The sequence below is a fragment of the Camelina sativa genome, chromosome 8 (assembly GCF_000633955.1).
Source record: "Camelina sativa cultivar DH55 chromosome 8, Cs, whole genome shotgun sequence".
NCBI lineage: Eukaryota > Viridiplantae > Streptophyta > Magnoliopsida > Brassicales > Brassicaceae > Camelina > Camelina sativa.
In genome coordinates, this window is record NC_025692.1 from 23,878,320 (window position 1) to 23,903,755 (window position 25,436).

The 25,436-nt window shown below is 39.0% G+C and overlaps 6 protein-coding genes and 1 pseudogene across 10 annotated transcripts in view; 2 read left to right on the forward strand and 5 right to left on the reverse strand.

Annotated features, from left to right (window-relative positions):
- The window catches only part of LOC104708234 (cleft lip and palate transmembrane protein 1 homolog), a 4,077-nt gene extending 855 nt beyond the window's left edge, over positions 1-3,222 (reverse strand). The window contains exons 1-11 of the mRNA XM_010424771.2: positions 2,912-3,222; positions 2,418-2,564; positions 2,193-2,307; positions 1,992-2,086; positions 1,776-1,879; positions 1,617-1,654; positions 1,063-1,298; positions 804-897; positions 534-724; positions 193-412; positions 1-101 (exon numbers count right to left, since the gene is read on the reverse strand). The exon at positions 1-101 is cut by the window's left edge and continues 10 nt beyond it. Of these exons, the coding sequence (XP_010423073.1) occupies positions 1-101; positions 193-412; positions 534-724; positions 804-897; positions 1,063-1,298; positions 1,617-1,654; positions 1,776-1,879; positions 1,992-2,086; positions 2,193-2,307; positions 2,418-2,564; positions 2,912-3,127 (1,557 nt within the window). The 5' untranslated portion in view covers positions 3,128-3,222. The remainder of the gene's footprint in view (positions 102-192; positions 413-533; positions 725-803; positions 898-1,062; positions 1,299-1,616; positions 1,655-1,775; positions 1,880-1,991; positions 2,087-2,192; positions 2,308-2,417; positions 2,565-2,911) is intronic.
- Positions 3,402-6,236, forward strand: LOC104709872 (putative pentatricopeptide repeat-containing protein At5g08490). Its single transcript, XM_010426419.2, has one exon. The coding sequence runs from the start codon at positions 3,664-3,666 to the stop codon at positions 6,211-6,213; it is 2,550 nt and encodes an 849-aa protein (XP_010424721.1). The 5' UTR covers positions 3,402-3,663; the 3' UTR covers positions 6,214-6,236.
- On the reverse strand, positions 6,224-7,145 carry LOC104709873 (VQ motif-containing protein 31-like). The gene is made up of 3 exons (XM_010426420.2): positions 7,140-7,145; positions 6,640-6,904; positions 6,224-6,546 (listed from the first exon to the last, which is right to left on the reverse strand). Exons 1-3 carry the CDS (start codon positions 7,143-7,145, stop codon positions 6,371-6,373), a joined length of 447 nt encoding a protein of 148 aa, XP_010424722.1. The 3' UTR covers positions 6,224-6,370.
- Positions 7,216-9,464, reverse strand: LOC104708236 (VQ motif-containing protein 31). 3 transcript variants are annotated; one of them, XM_010424772.2, is made up of 2 exons: positions 8,571-9,464; positions 7,216-7,953 (listed from the first exon to the last, which is right to left on the reverse strand). In XM_010424772.2, exon 2 carries the CDS (start codon positions 7,894-7,896, stop codon positions 7,369-7,371), a length of 528 nt encoding a protein of 175 aa, XP_010423074.1. In that variant the 5' UTR covers positions 7,897-7,953; positions 8,571-9,464; the 3' UTR covers positions 7,216-7,368. The 3 variants fall into 3 exon arrangements, with proteins under 3 accessions (XP_010423074.1, XP_010423075.1, XP_010423076.1); XM_010424773.2 differs by having other exon boundaries at positions 8,115-9,464; XM_010424774.2 differs by having other exon boundaries at positions 7,216-7,544; positions 7,638-9,464.
- LOC104708237 (peroxisome biogenesis protein 1) lies at positions 9,582-16,860 on the reverse strand. 2 transcript variants are annotated; one of them, XM_010424775.2, is made up of 17 exons: positions 16,619-16,860; positions 16,303-16,476; positions 15,936-16,035; positions 15,268-15,753; positions 14,167-14,919; positions 13,621-13,712; positions 13,218-13,291; positions 12,893-13,115; positions 12,465-12,558; positions 12,214-12,368; positions 11,807-12,031; positions 11,257-11,457; positions 10,826-10,951; positions 10,688-10,749; positions 10,347-10,464; positions 9,860-10,132; positions 9,582-9,764 (listed from the first exon to the last, which is right to left on the reverse strand). In XM_010424775.2, the coding sequence occupies exons 1-17, from the start codon at positions 16,811-16,813 to the stop codon at positions 9,726-9,728; spliced, it is 3,390 nt and encodes a 1,129-aa protein (XP_010423077.1). In that variant the 5' UTR covers positions 16,814-16,860; the 3' UTR covers positions 9,582-9,725. The 2 variants fall into 2 exon arrangements, with proteins under 2 accessions (XP_010423077.1, XP_010423078.1); XM_010424776.2 differs by lacking the exon at positions 10,826-10,951.
- Positions 17,306-19,446, reverse strand: LOC104708238 (annotated as a pseudogene).
- Positions 20,280-25,407, forward strand: LOC104708240 (zinc finger CCCH domain-containing protein 13). Of its 2 annotated transcripts, none has more exons than XM_010424780.2 (12): positions 20,280-20,469; positions 20,628-22,279; positions 22,676-22,683; positions 23,150-23,325; positions 23,518-23,578; positions 23,661-23,759; positions 23,907-24,001; positions 24,103-24,216; positions 24,434-24,501; positions 24,642-24,752; positions 24,837-25,080; positions 25,157-25,407. In XM_010424780.2, the coding sequence occupies exons 2-12, from the start codon at positions 20,634-20,636 to the stop codon at positions 25,265-25,267; spliced, it is 2,733 nt and encodes a 910-aa protein (XP_010423082.1). In that variant the 5' UTR covers positions 20,280-20,469; positions 20,628-20,633; the 3' UTR covers positions 25,268-25,407. The 2 variants fall into 2 exon arrangements, with proteins under 2 accessions (XP_010423082.1, XP_010423083.1); XM_010424781.2 differs by having other exon boundaries at positions 20,632-22,279.

Consider the following 25,436-nt stretch of genomic DNA (forward strand, 5'->3'; position numbering starts at 1 on the left):
GATTGTGTTGAGGAACTTGTATGTCATTTGCCTCCATGGTAAATGTGCTACTGACTTCAGCTTATAGTTGATGAACAATTGAGGACACATCATAATGAAACCTGCAAACACATAACAGATGGATCTCAACTCAATAGAATCAACTACAAGAGAGCTTTGAACTGGTCAAAGAGAATTTTTAAGGCTTTTTACCAAACATGTAGACGCAGCTCGTTAGTGAAGATAGGATCCATGAGTACCAACTCTTGTGGCGTTCATAGGCGAGTGAATATACGGAGAACCCCGCGACAAGGAGGAGGAGCACATAGGATAAGAATTTAATGGCTATATCGTCATACTCCTTGGTTTTGTTGCTTGCATAGGATTCACGGTCGTGGAACCTCAATCTTGGAATCATTCCACTTCGATCAACCTGGAAAATTTATATGTTTGTCAGGGTATATATACGCAAGGCAAAAATCAGATTGAAAGTATCACTGGCTGTTATTTTTAATGATGTTACACATGCACAAAAATACTGGACTTAGTGGTACCTCAATTCGCATGGCTTTTCCTATTTTCCAGAACTCGATGCAGACACCAACTCCAGAACTAGCCAATATCATCCATGAAGTGTCGTTGTCAAGCAGGTAGAGGAAGATGATGAACTGACAGATAAAGTTCAGCACAACAGACTTCGCAGACAGTCCTTCCATAGATTTGTTCTTGTTCCAAAACTGGATATCTGCAAGCAAAGCAACAGAGTATCAGATAGCTAAGTTTATGAAGCATTTTAGAAAAGCAGGTGTTCTTTTGGTGTTTACCATTTTTGAATGCGAGGAAGTCAAATACAGAATGAAGCATCGAAACAAACATTGTGACGCCTAACAGATAGGGATTTCCTTCCAAAAACACCCTCTGCGAAATTAACCTTAAAAAATTAATCACCGTAGTTCATTAACAGAAAACAATCACTCACATCTCTCTACTACTTTCGGGTATCATAGTTAGAGTAGTTAGATGCACATCTTAGTATATGCAATATGGCAATGAAGCAAGCTGAACATAAAAGACCAGAATTACCTTTAGTTCGTCAGATTCACCATCAAGCATGCTTCCATAGCTACGGTGAATCTGGAAAGACTGATCAATCTGCTCAAACAGCTGCCACTTTGTCATGCTTATGGGGCTTACTTCCAGATTAAGCGGTAGCTCTGAGACTGTCTCATTGATTATAATCAACTTATCCCTTAGCAGCCAAAACTCATTGAAGACAACAGTAGGGTAGTAGTTTACAGTACTAGGTTCCACCAGTAAGTCTGCCAATTAAGTTAAGTAAAGGAAAGAGAAAATATGGACCATCACACCTATAGCAGAGCGAAAAGACATCCTCATATATTTTCGATTCCAGCTAGTGATGTGTGGCACTAGTTCCAAAAACCCAGAAACTCAAGCTTTAGTTCTTGAGTATTTGGAATTTTCAAACAAGTTTAAACAAACTAATGTTATAAATGGCATGGAAGATGATGCACATGCTACTATGTTAGTGTCTTCAATTGTTAGAGAAGGATGTGTATAGAGAGTTGTCAAAAACTCAAATAATAACAAGCACATCATCCGTACAAATAGAAGGATACAAGGAGCAATGTTTGGTGGTACACCATGCTCTGGATAGCTGTAAGGAAACTGAAATAGTTAGCAAACGTTTTATGAGATTCATTGTTAAAACTGAACCCAAAAGAAAAGGAAGCATGCTCCAATATTCATCTACCAATTATCAGTTTTATCTAACTTACCGAGTAAAATCATCGACTAGGTTAATTGTGACATTTGGTTTCCAGTGGGATACCCATTCCACAGGGCCTTCATCCTTGAGATCCGAGTCCTTACCATTAACCTCCTGCGATGTCTGCTTTGTGTTAGTACATAAGCATGTGTGCCATCACAGGCCAAACAATATCATAAAAACATTGAAAAAAAGTTCTGTATCAAAAAGTTTCATAGAGACACACCTCAACTTCCGCATTAGATTCATCAGTGTCTTTCGGATTTCCCAGCAGACTCTTCTTCTTATCCGCTTTACGCTTTGGCAAGTAAGTCGCAACAGCTGAAACAGAGAAACGAGTTGTCCAACTTATCGAATACATAATCTACCAACCAAAAACAACTGTCAAATAAAAAGGTTGTTTGTGTATGAAAAAGGGAGGTCTTACGGTGTGTCCTGCCAAAACAGTTAAGAGGTTGGTATTCCGGATCGCTGGGATCTACAGGATAACCAGATCGAGCAAAGAAGACATGAGCATAGAGACTTCCATTATTCTTCAGTGCCTGTAACAACAGAACAGACATCGTAAGTCAATGGAGCCTATATATTATTAATCTAGAAAGAATCACATCAAGAAACCCAAATACCTATATCAGTTGAACAATGAAATTACCTCGGATGGATGATACGTCGTTAACAAGGTCCTAGTGCTCTCTGGCTTCCACACAGCATAAGGTATGTTTGTCTCGTGACAAATAAGAGCACCTTCATTCCCAAAGTCATTGAATTTCTCATGCTCCGAAAGATAAAACCACATATCCTGAAACATGATTCATAAATCATAACCAAACAACAAATCAGTGATCAGAAAAACCCTGACACCAATCTGTCTCCAAGAATCATGTTCCAGAACCAAACCGGTGTTATAAAAAAACCCACTGATTAATTACAGTAAAGTATCTGAAACACATATCCTGGTGAAGTTAAATTCGGAGGGGAAAACCCTAAACCACCCAGAAGGGGAAAAAAAGCTCTGACAAGAACAAACTCTGTGATTCGAACCCAAAAGTAACGTTTTTAAAATTCAGACCAGAGAAACGAAATCAAATTGCAGAAACTAAAACTAATCGCAAGTAATCACCAGTAATTTAAACAAGAAAAAATTACCATGGGCTCTCCCCTATGAAAGAGATTGGACATAAGGTGAGAAGGCTTAGAAGGATCCGCAAGTTTTTGTTTAGGGGAAAAGAACTTTGAAGCAAAGTAGCAGAACATGGCGATTCTAATGATTCCTGTAATACTCTGCCCAAACCCACCAGCTTGTCGTTGCTGTTGCGGCTCGCCATCAACCACAGCCGCCGTTTCACCTACAGGTGGCGCCATATTGGTCAAAGATGCTTTCGTCGTCAGTGCCGATTCAAGCTGAGAGATGATGTAACTTTATCGTATCAGAGATGTGTAAAGCAGAGCCGACGAGGGCTTATATATATTTATGGAGTTATGTTTTTTTTTTTCATTCTAATTAATTCGAATAATAATAGGAATGGTAAATTTGCATTCAAGGACTTAACTAATTTAATTTATTAATTTTAACCCTTTATTTTTAATTGGATTAAAATAGTCCACGTATTTATAATTCCAGTTCACTCAGAAAAATACTCTCGCTTGCTTTTTTATGTGGAGAACTGGAGATGGAGACTGAGCGACATCTTCGTTGATAAATAAGAAACATTGATGAAGATTCTGGTTTTTCAATTTCTCTGTGTCTGTCACATATGGAAAACGCTTATATCTATAGTGTTACAAAAGTTGGAAGGAAACTGTTCTTGCATATCAGGTGTTTGTGAAAATGTCTGATCCGAATTCTCTAGCGTGGGTTTTGTTAATAAACGGGCGTTGCTGTGATATTTAAGGGGAAGATGGAGATTTTGCGGCAATTTGTTCAAAAATTCAGACTTTTGTCTGGTTTTGGAACTGATCACAAGGTTTTTTCGGATGTTATCAAAGTTTGCGCTTCAGTGTCTGAGGTCATATCAGGGAGGGCTCTGCACGGTTGCGTGACCAAGCTTGGTCATATGGACTGCACTGTGGTTTCGAAGTCAGTTCTCAACATGTATGCGAAATGCAAGAGGATGGATGATTGCCAGAAGATGTTTAGGCAAATGAACAGTGTTGATCCTGTTGTTTGGAACATTGTTCTGACAGGACTTTCGGATTCTTGTGCTCATGAGACGATGAGGTTTTTCAAAGCCATACACTTTGCTGACGAGCCTAAGCCCAGCTCTGTTACCTTTGCGATAGTTCTTCCTGTGTGTGTTCGCCTTGGGGATTCATACAATGGGAAGAGTATGCATTCTTATATTATCAAAACTGGTTTCGAAAAAGATACACTTGTGGGGAATGCGCTGGTTTCCATGTATGCCAAATGCGGGCTTATCTTCCCTGATGCTTATACTGCGTTTGATGGTATATCTGACAAAGATGTTGTCTCTTGGAATGCGATTATTGCTGGGTTTTCTGAGAACAAGATGATGGCCCATGCATTTAGATTGTTTTGTCTAATGCTGAAGGAACCTACGGAGCCTAACTATGCAACTATTGCAAATATTTTGCCAGTTTGCGCTTCTATGGACAAGGACATTGCCTATCAAAGTGGAAGGCAGATTCACAGTTATGTTGTGCACAGGTCTTGGTTACAAACCCATGTTTTTGTATGCAATTCTCTTGTGAGTTTCTATTTGAGAGTCGGAAGAATGGAAGAAGCAGCTTCATTGTTTACAAAGATGGGTTCCAAAGATCTTGTTTCATGGAACGTTGTCATAGCCGGTTATGCATCAAATTGTGAGTGGTTTAAAGCCTTGCAGTTATTTCAAAAATTGGTGCATAAGGGGGATGTTTCTCCTGATTCGGTAACTATTGTAAGCATCCTTCCTGTCTGCGCGCAGTTAAGTGACTTGACCTTTGGCAAAGAGATACATAACTATATTTTGCGCCGTTCTTACCTTTTGGAGGATACATCAGTTGGGAATGCTCTCATTAGTTTCTATGCAAGATTTGGTGACACGAGTGCAGCATATTGGGCCTTTTCACTGATATCCACGAAGGATATAATATCTTGGAATACTATACTTGATGCCTTCGCTGACAGTCCTAGGCATTTTCGGTTTTTGAACCTCTTACACCACTTGTTTCATGAAGCAATAACTCTTGACTCTATTACTGTTTTAAGCCTAGTCAAATTCTGCACAAATGTAGAGGGAGTTGGTAAGGTAAAAGAAGTTCATGGGTACTCACTTAAGGCCGGTCTTTTACATGATGAAGAGGAACCCAAGCTTGGCAATGCGTTGCTTGATGCATATGCCAAATGTGGTAATGTAGAGTACGCCCATAAGATCTTTCAGGGTTTGTCAGAGAGGAGAACTTTGGTTACCTATAACTCGATGTTATCAGGATATGTTAATAGTGGAAGTCATGATGATGCTCATATGCTGTTCAGTGAGATGTCTACAACTGATCTCACCACTTGGAGTTTGATGATTCGTATCTATGCTGAAAGTTGTTGCCCTAATGAAGCCATAGGCGTTTTCCGTGAGATACAAGTTCGAGGGATGAGGCCTAACACTGTGACTATCATGAATCTCCTCCCTGTTTGTGCACAGGTAGCCTCTCTGCATCTAGTAAGACAATGTCATGGATATATTATTAGAGGCGGACTTGGTGATATCCGCCTGAAGGGGACTCTACTAGATGTATATGCTAAATGTGGCAGCTTGAAGCATGCATATTCTGTTTTCCAATCAGATGCTCATAGAGATCTGGTTATGTTCACTGCTATGGTAGCTGGGTATGCTGTACATGGTAGGGGTAAGGAAGCACTTATGATCTACTCTCATATGATTGACTCGAACATTAAGCCCGATCATGTTTTCATAACAACTCTGTTGACTGCATGCTGTCATGCGGGGTTAATACAGGATGGATTGCAAATATATGACTCAATAAGGACGGTTCACGGTATGATTCCTACAATGGAACAATATGCTTGTGCAGTAGATCTACTTGCTCGAGGGGGTCAACTTGATGATGCATATTCTTTTGTCACACAGATGCCAGTTGAACCTAATGCAAATATATGGGGAACACTGTTAAGGGCATGTACTACCTATAACAGGATGGATCTGGGGCACTCAGTTGCAAATCATCTTTTGCAAGCTGAATCTGACGATACTGGGAACCACGTTCTAATTTCGAACATGTTTGCTACAGATGCTAAATGGGAAGGCGTGATGGAGTTGAGAAACCTAATGAAGAAAAAGGAAATGAAAAAGCCAGCAGGATGTAGCTGGCTAGAAGAGGATGGGCAAAGGAATGTATTTGTGTCTGGAGATTGTTCTCACCCTCATAGAGACAGTATTTTCGACTTAGTGAATGCTTTATATCTTCAGATGAAGGAGCCTGTGGTGTTTTAATCGATGAAAATCATAAAACATTGCAAAGCTAGATCATGATGGTGTACACAAGGACATTGCACATAGATTACAGAGACAATTCTTGAGTGAGAACGCTACATGTACATAATCTTTGGGAATGTAGGCAGAAATCAAGCTTATGATTAATCTGCCAGGTTTATGGTTTGCCACTTGAATTGGGAGAAGTTAAAGGAAACAAAGGAAGCAGTTCTGGTTCTGTATACCCTGGTTTAGACCTTGGCGATGGATGCAAGTAAAAGCGTCTTTCTTTAATGGCTTTCTCCTCTTCTTCAATGTTTGTTGTACAACTATCTGGTTCGGCTTTCTCCCCTTCTACCAAGGACAAGTTAGAGAACAATGAAGAAGGGGTGCCCACTGGACTTGTTAAAAGGTTGGTATTACCAGATTTAGATGATGGTGTCGTACCAGTGGGCTTAAAGCTTAGAGGAGGTTTGACAATTTCAAGCTTTGGCCTCATGCATTGCCTTCTCTCATGGAGCTTTGAAGTTGGCTTCTTTTGTATGACGGTTTTTATCACTGTTGCTTCTGGTGGCGCTACTGCAGAGTTGTTCTCTGATGGACCTGTCAATCGCTGCACAATTTCTCTGAAAGTGTTGGTGTCGGTTTGGACAAATGTAGTGACAGGCTTGCAGGTANGTATATGGGGAACACTGTTAAGGGCATGTACAACCTATAACAGGATGGATCTGGGGTACTCAGTTGCAAATCATCTTTTGCAAGCTGATTCTGACGATACTGGGAACCACGTTCTAATTTCGAACATGTTTGCTACAGATGCTAAATGGGAAGGCGTGATGGAGTTGAGAAACCTAATGAAGAAAAAGGAAATGAAAAAGCCAGCAGGATGTAGCTGGCTAGAAGAGGATGGGCAAAGGAATGTATTTGTGTCTGGAGATTGTTCTCACCCTCATAGAGACAGTATTTTCGACTTAGTGAATGCTTTATTTCTTCAGATGAAGGAGCCTGTGGTGTTTTAATCGATGAAAATCATAAAACATTGCAAAGCTAGATCATGATGGTCTACACAAGGACATTGCACATAGATTACAGAGACAATTCTTGAGTGAGAACGCTACATGTACATAATCTTTGGGATTGTAGGCAGAGAACAAGCTTATGATTAATCTGTCAGGTTTATGGTTTGCCACTTGAATTGGGAGAAGTTAAAGGAAACAAAGGAAGCAGTTCTGGTTCTGTATACCCTGGTTTAGACCTTGGCGATGGATGCAAGTAAAAGCGTCTTTCTTTAATGGCTTTCTCCTCTTCTTCAATGTTTGTTGTACAACTATCTGGTTCGGCTTTCTCCCCTTCTACCAAGGACAAGTTAGAGAACAATGAAGAAGGGGTGCCCACTGGACTTGTTAAAAGGTTGGTATTACCAGATTTAGATGATGGTGTCGTACCAGTGGGCTTAAAGCTTAGAGGAGGTTTGACAATTTCAAGCTTTGGCCTCATGCATTGCCTTCTCTCGTGGAGCTTTGAAGTTGGCTTCTTTTGTATGACGGTTTTTATCACTGTTGCTTCTGGTGGCGCTACTGCAGAGTTGTTCTCTGATGGACCTGTCAATCGCTGCACAATTTCTCTGAAAGTGTTGGTGTCGGTTTGGACAAATGTAGTGACAGGCTTGCAGGTAGCAACGTTCTGACTCCCTTTGTTATTCATATGTAAGTTTTTCTCTGACAAAACAGGCTTTGAATTCCACCTATTTTGGCCTCTGACCTGCGACAATGCGACCATTTATGCAGTTAGTCAGAAGACGTAAAATATTCAAACATGAAAAGTGACTTCGGAGAATGTAGTCCCATCTAAAGAACCAATAAACATCAGATTCATGCAAGGAGTTCAGAAATGAGAGTGGTGGGATTGGAAGGTAAAAATACTCAGAAGTTTTCTCTAAATCCGGTATCAGTTATCTTTCTTATAGACTTCCATTGTCATAATTTTTCGAAAACAAGCAACGCCAAACATTAATAGCTTACAGATAGATACAAAAGAAGAGGCAGTCGTGTACTCAAACCTTAGCATTTTAAAAAGACCACTATATTCTTATATTATGGGGAAAAAAACAATAAAAAATTGGCTTTTCCTGAATTTGCTTTGACTTGGTGTATACTCAAAAATCTATATCAAAGTTTGGTGCTATTACTAATTGTAGGAATGACAATGAACAGAGCTTTTCATGTACTAAATCTGACTTCTCCGTCATCATCTTTACGGTGGTTACTTGTTCATATGATGAGAGAACTGTTGATAGCCAAAGCTAAACTTGTGGGTTTCTGTTTAATGCAACCCTACACATGAATTACAGAGAATGAAGAACAGGACGAAAGACATACCTGAAGAGCAAGCCGAGGCAGCAAGTGAAGGTGAATTTGAATGCGAATGCTGTAGTTTTTGAAGAAATAGGAACATAAAACAGAAGGAGGAAATAATAGAAAGAGAGAGATAGAAAGAAGATATAAAGACTGTTGTTGGTCTAATGGTCACAGCTCAGAACTTGTTCATATACCAGAAAAGAGAAGAAAATGAAGAGGGAGGAAAATCAGGAGAAGAATAAGGGAGAAGTAAAAGACTCTTTTATCCTTTTTGTTCTTAACCGTTTTTGGGTTTGGTGTTTTTGTCACATTTGTTTTTTTTGTTTGGTCAAACATCAAAAATGACATATTTTGTGATGAGTTAATTTCATTCTTGTCGTGAAGGAATGGAGAAAGGAAGTTAAAGAAGGAAGAAATGCATGCCGTTTCGGTTAAGGAGATAGGGAGAGAGGGACGTCACAGCAACCTCTCTTTCTCTCTCTCTCTGCCATTTTTATAAACCAAACCAAACTCTGTTTTGTTTTCTGCTTTTTTTTTTTGGTTTTTATGTTTAGCTGTAATGTGACGATGATATATTAACTGAACTCATGACAGTTTCTTAACTGCCGAAACTTGCTCTGTTCGTCTCCTGTAACTGTAAGATATTCTTGTTGACTCTTTTCAAGGTTCTTGCCATAACAACATTTTAATCACTGGCGTTGTCAAAGATAGGTGGCAACAATCTTTACCTTCTCATTTTTTTCCCTTATTTTTTGGATAATTGTTTTTGTTTCATGATTAAAACTGACTGTCCTGTATACATTATTACATTTTCTTTCATAAACTAGAAATAAAGAAATTTTTATTGAAATTTTGGAGTATTTTATTTATGTTTTCTTAAATTAAAAAAAAAAAATCACAGCTTTTAACAATTCCAGATTTAAACAAACGAATCTTATCAGTAGTTACAGATTTAGTTCGTTTTGAAAAGTCTGTTTATGGTCGTTTGGATTTTGTAGAACTTACCCTACAAAGAGGCCAACAAATTATGGCTCTCTTAACGATCTTTATTTAAAATCTCTTTAACCATTTTGACTATAATGCTTATCAGTGGGCATATATATCATAAAGCAAATTTTACATCATGATGTGATTTCTACAATGTAACCATTTTTTTGGTCTTTGCAATCCCTTTGATTATGCCAAGGTTGCTCTTTTGCCCTTTGATTCCCTTGACTACAAGCAAAATAAGATTTTGATCTTGTTAGTAATCAACTACTGGGTTTGTATAAAAGGGAAGAGGAATTAGAGAGGAGAGGAGAGAGAGATACCGATTTTCTTGAATCCAGAAACTGGCTATATATGTCATAGAGCTTTTGCTTCTCGGTTTCGGAAACCGATGGCTTAGTTTTTGAAGCGATCGACTTCAGAAGAGGATCGGTTATTATTGGCGTAGTTCCGGTTTCGGGTTTATCTTCTCTGTTCAGAAACTCGTGAACAGCTGCAAGCTGGGCATCTGAGAGAAGAGCTTGAAGATCAGCTCCACTGAAGCCTTCAGTCATCAAAGCTATAGGTTCTAAGTCAATATCATCAGCCATCGGAAGCTGCAGAAATGCGGAAAGATATTTGGTCATTTCAATTTGTAATATTGTAAAGATAGCTCTAATTTACATATTTTCAAGGGAGACCATAAAATGATTGTCAGAATCCGATGGAAATGGTGTAGTCATATAGTATTCAATGGTTGTTCAGATATGTAACATACATACTTTACATGAAGATTGAGGGGGAAAAAATGATGTAACTGGGAGTACTAACCTTTCTCGAAAGAACTGTAAGAATCTCTAATCGTTCTGGTGGGGAAGGAAAGTCGCACATAAGCAAACGATCAAGCCGACCAGGCCTTAGGAGCGCAGGATCAAGTAAATCTGGTCTACTGTTTATGGTAAAACCATTATAAAGTCATAATCCATCCTTTGTATGTAATGAGAAATCATAAATTGAGGACTGAGAACAGGCTTCAACATTGATAGCTCATATAATATATTAAATTTATTATTAACCATTAACTCAGAAGAATCCACCGTTTGCTGTAGATTTTATGAATCCATCGAACACTGAATATGATATGCAATATAGACTTATTCTGGTGTAAATACCTCGTTGCAGCAAAAACAAAGACCCCGGTCAGAACTTCAACTCCATCCAGTTCTGTCAGAAACTACGCAAAAGGAAAATATCACATGAGATGTTTGAACTTCTTGTGAATCAAATATGCAGACTTTGAAGTAACTTACTTGATTAACAACTCGATCAGTTACACCGGTGTTGTCATGTCCTCTCTTCGGAGCAATGGAATCGAATTCATCGAAAAAGAGTATGCACGGTGCTGCTGCTGCTGCTTTTGAAAATATATCACGGACCTGAGAGAAGTGTGTTTATCAGAGATGTGGAAACATTAGCTTTTTAGGAAAGAGACTAACAAAAAAAAAAAAAAAACAGTTACAAAAGAACTAAGCTGTCTGTAAACTTTTCTCTAGAAACACTTTCCCACTGAAGTTTCTTTACAATTCTATTGTTCAATACAAGGTTAAGACTAAGCAAGAAACTCAGAAGATTCAAAATATATTCAACACTATAGATAAAGCATGCGCCACTAAAGAACTGAAAAGCATAATAATCATCTCAAAAGGTTCTTGAAGATGGAAAAAAAAAGTATCATTCTTACCGCTTGTTCAGATGCACCAATGTATTTGTTTAACAGCTCAGGCCCCTTCACCGATATAAACCGTAGGGAACACGCGGCAGCAGCTGCACCAACAATGTGAGTCTTCCCACAACCAGGTGGGCCATACAAGAGAACATTCGATCTCAAACGCAGAGGAGATTTTGCAAAGATTTTCGGATATTTTGATGGCAACTCAATCATCTGGACATTGCAAAGCAAATAAATTGCATAACCAAAACTATATCTCTATTTAAGAACTGGTTCAAACTGTAGTTGTTAGCATAAGTAGTAGCATTACATTATATTGACCATTATTTCCGTCAGATTAACCAAGATAATTCAACTTATATCAGCTCAAGGTCTTATAGAAATATTGTTTCCCATTGAACAAGACCTAAGTGCAGTAAAAGAACATCCAACGATACAAGCAAAAGCCAGCAGACAAAGATGCAGGTAATAGATGCTTCCTGGTTGCAGTTATAATAGGCTAACACTATTTAGATCAATGAGGGCAGCAAAGGAAGATATTGCAATCAGCATGCTTATATACCTCTTTGATAGCATTTTTAATATCAGTCACACCTCCCACATCTTCCCACCCCAAACGACCACCCTCAGACGCAGATTTTGTGATGTCACGCATGGCAACAGGCACAAATTCATGCATAGCTCGAGTAAAGTCTTCTTTGACCAAAGAATATTTGGATAGATTATTTGATTCACAAGGTAGATGCCGGCCAATGGCAGCATGAACAGCTCTATCAACCAATATTTCCTGGAAAAAAGGAATCCAAAAAGAGCACACTGTAAATGGACGGACAGAACGATAATCAAATCAAAACGAAATAGCAAGCTTGAACAAAAATATTTATATAACATGAAACATCACAGATACTATATCTTTTCTGGTCGTCGCACAACGACAAATTTTAAAAGCATATAGAAAACTCTAAATACCAAGTCATACGCATCATATCCTTCACATTTAGCAGCTAAGTCAAGCAATATGTCTTCTGAACATTCTAAAAGGCGTTTCTGTATCTCGTGCTTCAGTATGGCCCCACGTTCTGAGGTAGCAGGAGCAGCCAGTTGCACATGGAAGTCAAACCTTCCTGCAAATATCATATGAATAATTCACATGAACTGATTCTGGTAGAAATAATATATGTTAAAACAGGTAGAGGTAGTGATATATAACAAGTTTGTACCTGATGAGCTCAATGTCTGTGGAATTTGTTCCAGAGACTGGACAGAAGCAACAAATGCAAGTGGACCAATTCCACAAGAAAAATTCCTGTATTCCTGTTGGGTGAACAAAAATATATCTGGTTAACAAAACGTGAGTCAGATTTATAATATATCATCTAGAGGAATGAGTCTCTAAAGGCATTTCTTGGAAAAGAGTGCGTTCAAGAAGTTCCAAGAACAACCAATTAATGTTGTATGCCATACTTAGAAAGGTGAAAGCAGTTATCCAAACTATCAAGAGAAGTGATGTTTGTCTTCGCATGGAGGAAGTCTTGCGTTCAGATAATTAAATTCACCACACTTCTTAAAGCTACTCGTGATGCATACGTGGATGTAATACTTGAGAACAGTGAAACTGTTGGACATTATATCTTTCAAAAGTCCGTACCCCATAATCATCCATAACATCTGTTAGGAATTTCGTAAGCATCGTAATCCCAACCGAAGCGTGTGTTCCCTCGGTATCTGAAGAGGATGAGATAATGCTATCAAGATCATCCAAAATGATGACAGATGGTGCATGTTCCAAACCCTCAGCTATTACACCAGAAAGGACTTGATGGATGTGTTGAACCTTCTCCAAGGCAAGTGCAGAACAAGATACCAGAATCCTGCACCAAGAAATCAATACTTAGACCACATCTGACCAGAATTAATCTCTTGAACATAAATGAAGTTGGTAGACAAACATAACCCAAACCAAGACCACTCACACATGTGCCAACAAGTCTTTCTGTTCTTCGAAGTACTTTGCAGCAGCTCTCGCCAATATTGTCTTTCCTGAACCCTATCAACCAGAAGCTTAAATAAGTAAACAACCCGGTTCTTTTTTTATATTTTAGTAAACAACCAGATTGTTTCAACCCGTAGGCAAAATGGGAATTAAGAAACGACTGCAAGCCAGGGAAACAATGTTTTAAGATTTTACGGACGAACAAATCTAAAGATAAACATTCGGATACTCATGCCTGGCCAAAGGGATAGCGTTTGAATGGGTAAGGTACTAACATTGCGAGAAAAGGAATCAACTGGGAATTTAAACCCAAAGGCCAAAATAAAAAGAACTAAATTCATATTTGACGGATACCAAATGGAGCAACTAAATTGAGAACTCACAGGAGGTCCATATATGAGAATATGTCCAGGTGATGGAATACTGAACTTGCTAAACCACATTGCGGCTGCAGGAGACAACAACACGGTCATCCCTGCATAATAGCAATTTTGGCTTTAGAAACAGATCCAGTCATAAACATTCTCCAGATGCAATAAAAGACGCAGGATAAAATCAACCATATACGAAGATTATTTAAAAAATTAGATTATCGAGCAATTTTTCAGTTGAGGTCAACAATTAATTCAAAGACATTTCATATGGAACTATAACACATGCTATAACAAAAGCTAATACAGAATGAAACCAAAAGTTTAAGCTAAATTATGTTAAAAGAAATTAAGCAGGAGCTATGTCTGTCTTACTTTTTCGAATTGTGCCAGGGTAAATATATCTTATCAGGTGACCCTTTAGCCAAACAACACTTATAGCCTTATACGTGACTAATTTATTTAATATTTATATGCAACCACAGATATATATGATTATGCGCGCGTCATCATGTTTTTAAGATTCAAGCAAGATGAAGCTAAGAAAGTGAAACCTACGCTTGATAACATCCAACACAATTGGGCCCATCCACGTCAAGGAAGATATATCCGGGGAAACACCTTTATTAAAGTGTGTTTCTTTAGGAGACGTCGTCAAATATATCGGGTCACCAAGACTCATCTTCGCAAGCACTGGCTCAATATGCACCACATTGTCCCTCTTCTCACTTCTATCCAGGCTAAGCTCATACACAGCGAATTTATCACCAAGTGAAGACTCATCAGAGACCGTCATGACGTACAAAATTTCTAAAGGAGCGTTTTTATCATTCTTCCCACTTTCCCAACAATCATTAACAGAAGACTGCCTATCTCTTGATTTATAAGATTCGAGCCCTCTTACTTCTAAATGGAAAAATGTTTCTCTTCCTACAATTAACGAACTAACATCAACTCCTGTGACTGACGCAATAGCATCAAGCTGTGCCAATGACCACAGGCGAGTAAGGCATTCCAATCCTTTTTTATTCTTAACTTGATAGGCATTATCTTGGTTTCCTCTGTCATGCAAACCCTCAGATAAAAGAGCTGTAACAACCTTATCGTGCCCAGACCAGTCAACAACGTCCATATAGGTGCTCAAGCCAGATGGTGGATGACTGCCTTTTCTACTAGAATTATGATTACCAAGAATATTTGTACCTCTATCCAGCACCTTTTCCTTTTCAGAAATCTTGAAGACGCAAGGAGAAAGTGAAAAAGCAGGAATTTCTTTGTCTACTTTTACATTGCATCCCCTTAAGTAAACCCCTGCAACAAATGATAACTCTTTCTCAGAAAATTATGTTTCTGTGATAACAAAGCTCAATTGAGAATGGAAAAGTGCACAAGGATGCTTTTTACAATTGTTGGATTCACCTGCACGATAACTGAAAAATATCTTACAAGTTTGTTTTCTGATAGTCACAGCATTAAAAGCAAAAACAAAAATTCTAGTGTCGCATATTGTTAATAACCAGTCAATTTAACGTCAGGTCAATCTTTCCGTACATTTTAATGACCTAGCTGAACAGGTGGATAAAAATTTTACACTAGCATCAAAATTTTGGACGTACATAAAACAAAAGCATCTGTATGTTTAAGCAAAATCTTACTCACATGAGTGTAGGCCTGCTCCTAGATAGAGACGAAGAGACTCGGGCATCATTAGATGTCCTAGAGCAGCTAAATCTGAATAGACAAGACGAAGAATCGCTTGACGGGGCTCTTTCTTTGCGCTTGGAGTGCCATTTTCGGCCACCTTTGAAGCTTCACTGTCTTTCATATTTAAGGCTTCATCCTTTTTTGCACTACCTTTCAAAGGTATTCTAGGGGATACAGAAATCAACTGAAGAGATTCTAGAGAGTATTTCGTGGCAGTATCTGGATGAATATAGGCAATGGAAGTGAGAGCTACCCTTAGCTCAAATCCTTTGACATCAGCTTCATGAAAGGCTGATTTATCAGTATCTTGTACACGTAATAGAACCTTCAGATTGTTACACTCTTTATCTGGAGCAACAGCATCAGAACTCTTTTTTGCATTGAGGTTTCTGTCACGTCTCTTTGGAGCCACAGCCACTTCAGTTCCTGGCACAAGTTGTACTGAAAACGAGCCACCAGTCAAGACATTTCTGTCAGTAATAAAATTGTAATGAATGTAAGCATAAGATCATGGTATTACCCGCCCTTTTCCTACCCAAGGGAAGATATGTAATAAGGAGAAGAAACTTTAAAAGTATAGACAACGATAATACAACCAAGGTGCGGAATAAAGATGGTCTTACCCACCCCTTTTGATGGAAATGTTGAAACCACGGAAAATCTTATCACAGTTCGGTCATGCAACCACAAAGGGAATTTCATGGTCTCGTGTAGTATCCTCACCTAAAACACATGGTTCGAAAGTTACTCAGCAGAGCATTTTTCTAACTGAATATGCCATCGCCACAAACTATCGAATCTTGTACGAAGCAAGAAGATATAGGTAAGCAGAGAAACAAGACAACGATGCTACAATTCCAAATCAACTAGAAAAGCTAGACATTTACTTGTAGGTAAAATCAAAATCTTTTGAATTGATGATAAGAATAGAAGAATAATTGAAGAGTTAAGTATACAATATCTAGAGAGAGAAAAAAAAGAAAACCTAACCTGACTAAGTATAGCTGCTTCGGCAAGTTCAGCATTGAGCTCAAGAACTTCCCAGTCATCTTCAGTATCTGGTTCCACTGTTACTAAAGTAGCCTTGGGCACATTGGGAAGAACACGAACTTGAACAACTGTACCATCCGGCAACGATATGCTTTCCGCGAACACTCGAGCGACCTTATTGACATAAACAAAATTCAAAACAGGGGAAAATGAAAAGAGTACCATACCTCCAAAACCGAAGTATAATACTGGGTTTGACTAAGCGAAATCAAATCTAGAGAGAGGGAGAGAGAGGGAGAGAGAGAGAGAGAGAAACCTCGATCGCAGAAGAGGATGAGCTAGAGCCGGACCAAGCTACTGACCAACGGCGGTCACCGGAGCGTAGCTCAACAGGGAGAAGCGGAGGAAGAGGGGAGGAGCTAGTGGATTGAAGCGCATGGAGTAGCTGACGTGGTAATGAGACGAAACAGTCTACGCCGGCGACGGTACGAACCACCGCTTCCGTTTCCATCGCGCCGGTGAGAATTATTTGCCGATTTCGAGACTGGTACGGTTTTCCAAGCTTATCATCTTCTTTGTCGAATTGCTAGCCTTGTCTTGGGCTTCAGTGCGTTATATTTGGGCTTTCTAATTTCCTAATTGGGCCTTTTAAATTTTAGTTTTTGACCTAATGTTTTTTTTTTCTTTTTTCAAACCTAATGACTTTACGATTAACAAAACAAAAGATTACTAGTATGAACTTACCATTGTTTTCTTCATTGATCATTCCGCAACATGCATGTAAGTTTCTATGTTGTTATCGACATCGTCATGCATGAAAGTTTCTACAATGTTCTTAACCAAGCAAAACGTAGAATAAGCTTCTACAGTTAATTTCAAAACAGTCTCATGTTTTACTGCATAATGCAATCATTAGGGAATGATCAACCTTCAAATTATAATATAGGCCATAGCCCATATAGATGGGGACATCAGTGATCAGATATGTATCACACATAAAAGGTAATGAGAAGAAAGATGCATTGGTACTACAAGTCTACAAAACTTGAAAGTGGCAAAACACAAGATACATAAAGAAGAATTAAGCTTGTGATGAGAATTAGAGACGAGAGAGTTGAGAAAGGTTAATGGGGTAACAATCCGATTTGGAACCATTAAAGGCTCTACGAGCAATTATGAGATTAAAAGCTTCTGTTGGATGAAATGCATCCCAGAACACGTGTCGGTCTCTGAAAGCACATGGTACCGCTAGTGGCAGACACGTTATTTCTCCCCTGTTTCTCCCTACTCCACAACATCCTCTATCCGTCACTTCGAATCCTACAAAGATTTATTAAACCATCCATTTCAAATGTAATTAGATTTATATATGAAGTAATCTGAACTAACCTAAAACGAAACATTTGATTAGAGAATGTAGTAGAAGAGATAAATAAGTTAGATACTTAACCGTAAGCAAAAGGGTTGGTGAGGATATCCACGGCGGCTCCATATGTGTTGCCGTATACAAAGATGCCTTCACTGGCGGTTTTGTTGTCGGAGTTGAGACGATCCACCAGCGATATGAGGCGGTTGTTGAAAAGTTCAGCCATCTCGTTAACCGCCTCCACACATTCACCTGGTGGAGCCGCTCCGGCTGCTAGTTGGTCCGGTATACAACCCAATGGACCCACACCGGCTATTACAAATTTCCTAAACCCCTTTCCATACAACTCCTAAACAAAAATGTATAAAATTTGAATTATAACTTTTAAACATATAATTGCAACACTTGATAACCATAAATTTGTAATTATATACGGTTTTTAGGCACCCGATGACACACACATATATGTGGTTGATTAGTAGTTAATTATAGAAACATGGTAAAAGATGCATGGAGTATATAATAAGACTTACAAGGGGATGAGTGGTAAAGTTGGAGACAAGTAGGTCGGCGAAAGAAGTAGGATCGTAAATGGAGCTTGTGAGGAAAAGCGATGGTTTCAGATAATTGTTGATGTAGTCATTGTTCCCCATTGACACCACCACCAATGACTTTGCCATATACTCCTTTACTGACTCTGATCTACTCATCCTAGTTATCTCCACTAATGTCTTCTCGAAGTTCTCCACTTGTCTTGCCATGCTGAATCTCTCTCCCTTCAGGCATGCAACTCCACATTTATTAGTGTTACTTAATTACTAATACTCATGCGCATGTCTTTAGCCAAAAGCTTCATGCACCCAATCAAAGCCACTTGACATTTAATACTCTTCGTGATTCAAATGTGGCTAGCCAAATACATAAATTTTAATATCTAAATTCGTGTGTTTATAATCAGAAAAAAATCTAGTACAAAACTTACCTTTTGGTTTTAGTTTTAATTTGTAGGTTTTCAACTTGGATTCTTTACAGAAAATTCATAATGTTCATCTGGTTTAATCAATTTTATTAAACAAATTACAAATGTCGATATTAACTTAACTAACGTGAAAAACATACATATAACCTATACTTAGTCAAATTGTTTTGATTTTTTAAAAATATATTATGAAAACATTAAGATACAAATAAAGTACCAATTGGCGACCGTTTTCTTCTAAGATTCCTCCGGCAGCGGAGGCATAGTTCACTCCCCGGCTAATATCAACTTCTCCGTCCACCGTATCCATAAACGCCGGTATATCTGGCAGCCCTAGCAACTCTCCTGCAACCATCCATGTACATCCCCATTACTATATAACTTAACGCAAAATGGAGAAATGAAAAAATCTTGTCCTAAATTTATGCATGCAGAGAGACCAATGTAGTGTATATATGTACCGACGAAATCGACGATGGTTTTGCCGTTACAGAAGCGACCGGTAGGTTGGTTTCCGGCGAAATCAATGCCGTAAGGGAGATAGTTGGACCTAGCCAGTGAGTTCAAGTGGTTGTTGTTTCCGTTGTCCACCAACGAGTCTCCAAACACAAACATCGCCGGAAACATTGCCGTGTCCGATGAGTCTTCTCCACCGGCGAGTACTGCTACTACTACAAACCATGATACAAGTACTAAGGAGTGTACTGTGAAAGACGACATTACTATGCCTATAAAATTTGAATATTTCACTCTCATGCATGGTGGCTCGAGATATAAGTAGAGATGGTGGCTTCTTCGATATAGTATTATCTTTAATTTATTTATTTCGTATCAGTGAATTTAATGAGCTCTGTTTCTCTTTAAAGGCAACAAAGCCTATATAAGCATTAATTCGACAGGTCAGTTTCATTAGCTCAAAACTTGATGGATGGTGATTGCCTGATTGGTGCGGGGAAAGCCCTCGAAGACCAAATCTACTTATCATTTCTTTGCCTTTATACTCAAATAAATATGGTCATTATATTGCATAACTCTTTTCAGTGTTATAAATTCATGAAACACGAAAGAGAGATGTGTAGGTAAAAATTCATTGTCAGAGGCTCAGAGCCGATCTTAGCATTTATAGTTGAACGCAAAATAATGGGTGATACAAAAGTTTTACCGGACATAAAAAGTGGTTATTAGCAGTAGGTAAAAATAGTTAAAAGTCAAAATATCGGACAAAGAAGTATAAAAGTATATATATTTATCATTTTTGTGATTGGTTATAATAAAAGCAGTTAAGTGACTCAACGGTCATAGTTCAATCGCAAACTATATATATATATAAGAAATTTTATCGATTTAATAGAAAAACTTGTAAAAGATTCACAAAAGTAATTTGGCTAATTCTGTAATGGTAAAAGAAATGTCTATCAATAGTTTATTTACTTTATTTTATTTTATCAACAATTCAGTTTTCTCAAGTAAAACATACGAGGGACGGATTAGGTGGATGTAAACTGCGGAATTGAAAGTTTATGAAAAATATGAGAGATAAAATAAGTACGAGGGCAACACTGCGCAATAACTAAAACCTAGAAATCGTTTGGTAAAAGTGCTACGACGACGGTCTGTGAAAAGACGCCAATATTAACGCGAAATATAACATTTTGTCCAAAAAAAGTTAAGCAAGGCAAGCCCCCAAACCAAGGGAGAGAGAGAGAGGCGTAACGAACTCAAGAGAGGCCAAAATCCGAATCCACTTCGCCATTTATACTTCCCGGCGGGGAAAAATCCAAAACGGAGTTTGCTTCTTCGTCCTCTGCTTCAGTTTCAATTGGTAAAAATAAATCCGTTTTTGTTATTTCCTGCGTTCATTTTTAGGGATTCAATGTTTCGTTGTGGTGATTTCAAATTACGTTGTGTTTCGCTCTAGGTCGTATTAGAATCAGGTGCAATTCTGTTTTGTTGAATTAATCTGGGGTTTTGTTAATTTAGGTAGTGATGAGTGGTGTTCCGAAGAGATCTCATGAAGAGGGTGTTACTCATCCACCACCTTCTTCTTCCTCAGCAGCCAAGTACCCTCACGATGATTCAGGATCTTACCCTAAACCCACGCATCCTCCTGTAACTCCACCGCCTGCTCAAGTTCATCATCACCATCAGCATCCTCAATCTCAATCTCAACCTCAGCCTCAACCTTACAGTCACACGCTTCCTCATCCTCATTCGCATCCTCACTCTCATCCACCACCACTTGCTGCTGCTTCTTCTGCTCCTTATGAGGTTGATTCTAGAGCGGTTAAGGTTGCCAGAAGTGAGCCTAGAGATGGAGAGAGACGCTCTCCTCTTGTTTATAGGTCTCCTTCGCTTCCCACCACTGTTTCTTCAAGTGACCCTCATTTGACTCACACCCCTGTGGTGTCCGAACCCAGTGCTAAGGATGACAGGGAAGTTAGGGCTGAGAGCCGAGATAACAGGAGTGATGGGAGAGAGTTATATGGTGAGACTAAGAGGGAGATTCAGGGTCCTAAAGGAGACAGAGATGTGAAGTTTGAGAGATCAGTCGATAACTTCAGCGGAAAAGGTAATACTGGAGGCTATTCTAGGAATGATGGTAGAGAGATATATGGTGAGACAAAGAGGGATACTCAGGGTCCTAAGAGTGACAGGGATTCCAAGTTTGAGCGTCCAGGGGATGATTTTAGCGGAAAAGGTAGTAATACTGGAAACTATACTAGGGATACCAAATTTGATAGGGAGAATCAGAACTATAATGAACAGAAAGGTGAGGTTAAAATGGAAAAGGACGGGTCTAGTCACTTGGCTTGGAAAGAGCAGAAGGATTACCATAGAGGGAAGAGAGTTGCTGAAGGTTCGACCGCAAATGTGGATTCATGGGTGGCATCCCGGGGTAATACGCAAGGCCCAACTGACGTCGTTGGGCCTAAAGATTCCTCGGCGCCTGTGGAGGGACCTCATTTAGAAGGATGTGAAACCGTCGGAGAAAACAAGGTTGATGCAAAAACAGAAGATAGATTTAAGGATAAAGATAAGAAAAGAAAAGAGTTGAAGCATCGAGAATGGGGGGACCGAGACAAGGATAGAAGCGACCGAAGAGGATCCGTGCTTGTTGGTAGTGTCATGAGTGAACCCAAAGAGATTGGCAGAGAAGAAAGAGAAGCCGATAGGTGGGAACGAGAGAGGATGGAGCAGAAAGAGCGCGAAAGGAATAAAGAGAAAGATAAAGACCATATCAAAAGAGAGGGGAGGACTGGCCCTGAGAAAGATGTCTCGCAAAATGAGAAAGAGTTGGGAGAAGCATCTGTCAAACCTGCAGAGCAGGAATATGTGGCACCAGAGCAGAAGAAGCAGAATGAACCGGATAATTGGGAAAAGGACGAAAGAGAATCAAAGGAAAAAAGGAGAGAGAGGGATGGTGATTCAGAGGCAGAAAGAGCTGAAAAGCGCAGCAGAATCGGTGAAAAGGAATCTGAAGATGGGTGTTTGGAGGGTGAAGGAGCTACAGAGAGGGAAAAGGATGCCTTCAATTATGGAGTTCAGCAGCGGAAGAGAGCGCTGAGACCGAGAGGCAGCCCACAAACTACAAACCGCGATCGTGTCCATTCACGGAGTCAGGACAACGAAGGGTGCGTCTTTTTCATTTAATCCTACCTATACTTCGTCTAATTATGTGTTTCTCATTGCTTAGCAGACTCATTTATATATTACCATTTAGAGGGACATACTCCATTGACTAAAATTGGAACCTATATAGTAAAATCTGCAGGTCATAATGCCGAATTATATGATGAAGGGGCTATTATTGTTGGAATATCCTATATGTCTTATCTCTTAGATGTTAGAACCCAAATTTGAATTTCTCTGGATTCCCTTCCTCCTCAACACTCCTTTTCTAGCTCCGTTAAGAATATTGTCTTTTATCACATAAGTTAGGTAATAGCTTAGCTCAAGACTTTTCTTTTTTGAAATTACTGACTTGTCTTTTAATGTATTATCCGTGTTTCATTGTTTTTATTTTGCAGAGTACAAGGTAATCATTCATTTCTATATCCTTCTGAACGGATCGAGTTGCAATGCTTGGAGAATAACAGTAAACAAACCCGGTTAACTTGGCATTCGTCTTTTGCGTATCATTGAAATCGTCATCTACGAACAGACATTTTCTTGATAGCCAATCTATTTCGTGGTTTCTAGTCGTCCCTAGGTCGCAGTTCCTTACTCTCACAGTAGAATGTCAAATATAAAATTCTTCACGATCTAAAAAATTGGACAAAAAAGTTGGTTTGATCCTTAATGCCACTTTAGATTTGAGCTACTAAACGTTACTAATATCCTTGATTTTTTTTTTCATTTGCAGAATTTGTCTAAGTAGGTTTATTAAACTTTTATCAACTGCCTGTTACTTTTATCTTCTAATGTGCTGCTGTGCTAAAAATCAATTTGCAGTTTATAATTTGGTCAGACTGTCAGCTTTGCATTTTATTGTGATGATTCAGGCAAGTCAGAGATGTCGATAGTTGTTTACAAAGTTGGCGAATGTATGCAAGAACTGATTAAGCTGTGGAAAGAATATGATTTGTCCCAGCCTGACAAAAGCGGTGATTTCGCAAATAATGGCCCCACTCTCGAAGTTAGGATTCCAGCTGAGCATGTTACAGCTACAAATCGCCAAGTAAGACAGAATATAGATCCAATATGACTTGTGTCATAGTATCTCATATAGTCTTAGACTCTTAGTTCCAATCTGCATCTTTGTTTGATTAAGCGTTATAATTTACTTTGCCTATTAATTTGGGAAAGACGGCTCTTTTTAGAGCATCCCTTCTTTGTTGTTTGCTGAGACCTTTGGCTCGTATCTATGCAGGTAAGAGGTGGCCAGCTATGGGGAACAGATATATACACAGACGATTCGGATCTTGTTGCTGGTACATGTCCTAATGAATCTTTGCAGTTGATGTCTTTGTTTGGTCCGAACATCACACTGATTCTAGTCTATCTGTCATCTAGTTCTCATGCATACAGGTTACTGTCGTCCCACTGCTTCTCCTCCTCCACCGACAATGCAAGAGTTGCGCGCTACTATTAGAGTCTTGCCGTCACAAGATTGTAAGTTAGCTTACCTCTATCTTGCTTATTATTCCTTAAATTAAGTGTTCCATGTCCATGGGCAAAAACTTCATACTATATTGCGTCTCTGTTTACAACAAGAAAGAACTTTTATCGAACTTTCATTCTAACTAAGAAATTGGTTAGACTACACCTCCAAGCTAAGGAACAATGTCCGCTCTCGAGCATGGGGAGCTGGAATCGGATGCAGTTACAGAGTTGAGCGGTGCTATATACTGAAGGTGATTTGACATCTGTAATCTGTCCTTTTATTACCTTGACAACCTTCTTCCACTATGTGCATAATATCCAGTTTATGAAATTTCTGATGATATGATTCCAGAAAGGAGGTGGAACTATTGAACTGGAACCCTCGCTTACACACTCCTCAACTGTGGAGCCAACACTTGCACCAATGGCTGTTGAAAGATCTATGACCACCAGAGCTGCAGCTTCGGTATTTTTCCTTCCAGTTTGGAAATCTCTGCTCGCTTAGTGTTCCCATTCTTTACTTCATTTGGAATTTTGATCAGACTAATAGCAGTATTGTTGACTGCAAGCATTTGGTGCAATCTTCTACAACTATTGCATTACGGCAGATAGCATTTCGGTGTGCATAATGTTCTCATATTTCATATCCTTTGATCACTGATGACTTGTTTACCGTTTTGTAGAATGCTCTGCGGCAACAAAGGTTTGTCCGAGAAGTGACAATACAATACAACCTCTGCAATGAACCTTGGTAACCGTCTGAATAATTTCTCCCAATGCTTCAAAGAAATGTTCACTGAGTTTCCTAACTGTATCATGAATCTGTATCACCTAAAATGTTCAGACAGACGCAAGATGAGTTCTACTACGCATTGATCTACTTTTTTGCAGGATCAAATATAGCATAAGCATTGTCGCTGATAAGGGTCTCAAGAAGCCTCTTTTCACCTCAGCCCGCTTGAAGAAAGGAGAAGTTTTGTACTTAGAAACACATTCATGCAGGTATTCACAAATCATATAAACACAAGCGTTTTCATTGATATGAATAAGGTCTTGAAGGCTGAATTGATCTTTGTATGGAAAAAGGTATGAGCTCTGTTTCGCGGGAGAGAAGACTATCAAGGCAATCCAAGCCTCACAACAACAATCATCACATGAACCTATGGAGACAGATAGTATTAACAAGTCACAGAACCATCTGACAAACGGTGACAAAACAGATTCAGACAACAGTTTAATCGATGTTTTCCGTTGGTCACGCTGTAAGAAACCTCTCCCGCAGAAGGTTATGCGGTCTATAGGGTTTCCACTCCCAGCAGATCATATCGAGGTAATTATTTCCATTCTGACTCTATTTTTGATTGTAAAGAATAGTTGATGATGATTAAGGATTTTGAATTGAGTAGGTACTGGAGGAGAATCTTGATTGGGAAGATGTACAGTGGTCACAAACTGGTGTTTGGATTGCCGGAAAAGAGTACACTCTTGCTCGTGTTCATTTTCTCTCGCCCAACTAAAACCAAGCTTTTATTGCTTTCCTTTTCTTCTCCTTACAAATCTCTTTTATCCTTCATTTTATGATTAGAGAGAACAGTTTCTAAGGGCTGTGTCTTGTGTACTTCAGACTAAGATATAATCAATCTCCGTTTGGATTTTTCCTCCTGCTTCCCATACTTGTGTTAGTAT

Excerpts from the sequence above, each read along its gene's own strand:
- LOC104709872 (XM_010426419.2), top strand. The coding sequence starts at position 3,664 with ATGGAGATTTTGCGGCAATTTGTTCAAAAATTCAGACTTTTGTCTGGT.
- LOC104708236 (XM_010424772.2), bottom strand. The coding sequence starts at position 7,896 with ATGAATAACAAAGGGAGTCAGAACGTTGCTACCTGCAAGCCTGTCACT.
- LOC104708237 (XM_010424775.2), bottom strand. The coding sequence starts at position 16,813 with ATGGAAACGGAAGCGGTGGTTCGTACCGTCGCCGGCGTAGACTGTTTC. Across the intron at positions 12,032-12,213 it reads GATATGATGCGTATGACTTG|GAAATATTGGTTGATAGAGC; the intron begins GTATTTAGAGTT and ends CCTTTTTTCCAG. Across the intron at positions 10,133-10,346 it reads TTACAGTTCTTTCGAGAAAG|CTTCCGATGGCTGATGATAT; the intron begins GTTAGTACTCCC and ends GCATTTCTGCAG.
- LOC104708240 (XM_010424780.2), top strand. The coding sequence starts at position 20,634 with ATGAGTGGTGTTCCGAAGAGATCTCATGAAGAGGGTGTTACTCATCCA. Across the intron at positions 23,326-23,517 it reads TTACAGCTACAAATCGCCAA|GTAAGAGGTGGCCAGCTATG; the intron begins GTAAGACAGAAT and ends GTATCTATGCAG. Across the intron at positions 23,760-23,906 it reads AGTCTTGCCGTCACAAGATT|ACTACACCTCCAAGCTAAGG; the intron begins GTAAGTTAGCTT and ends GAAATTGGTTAG.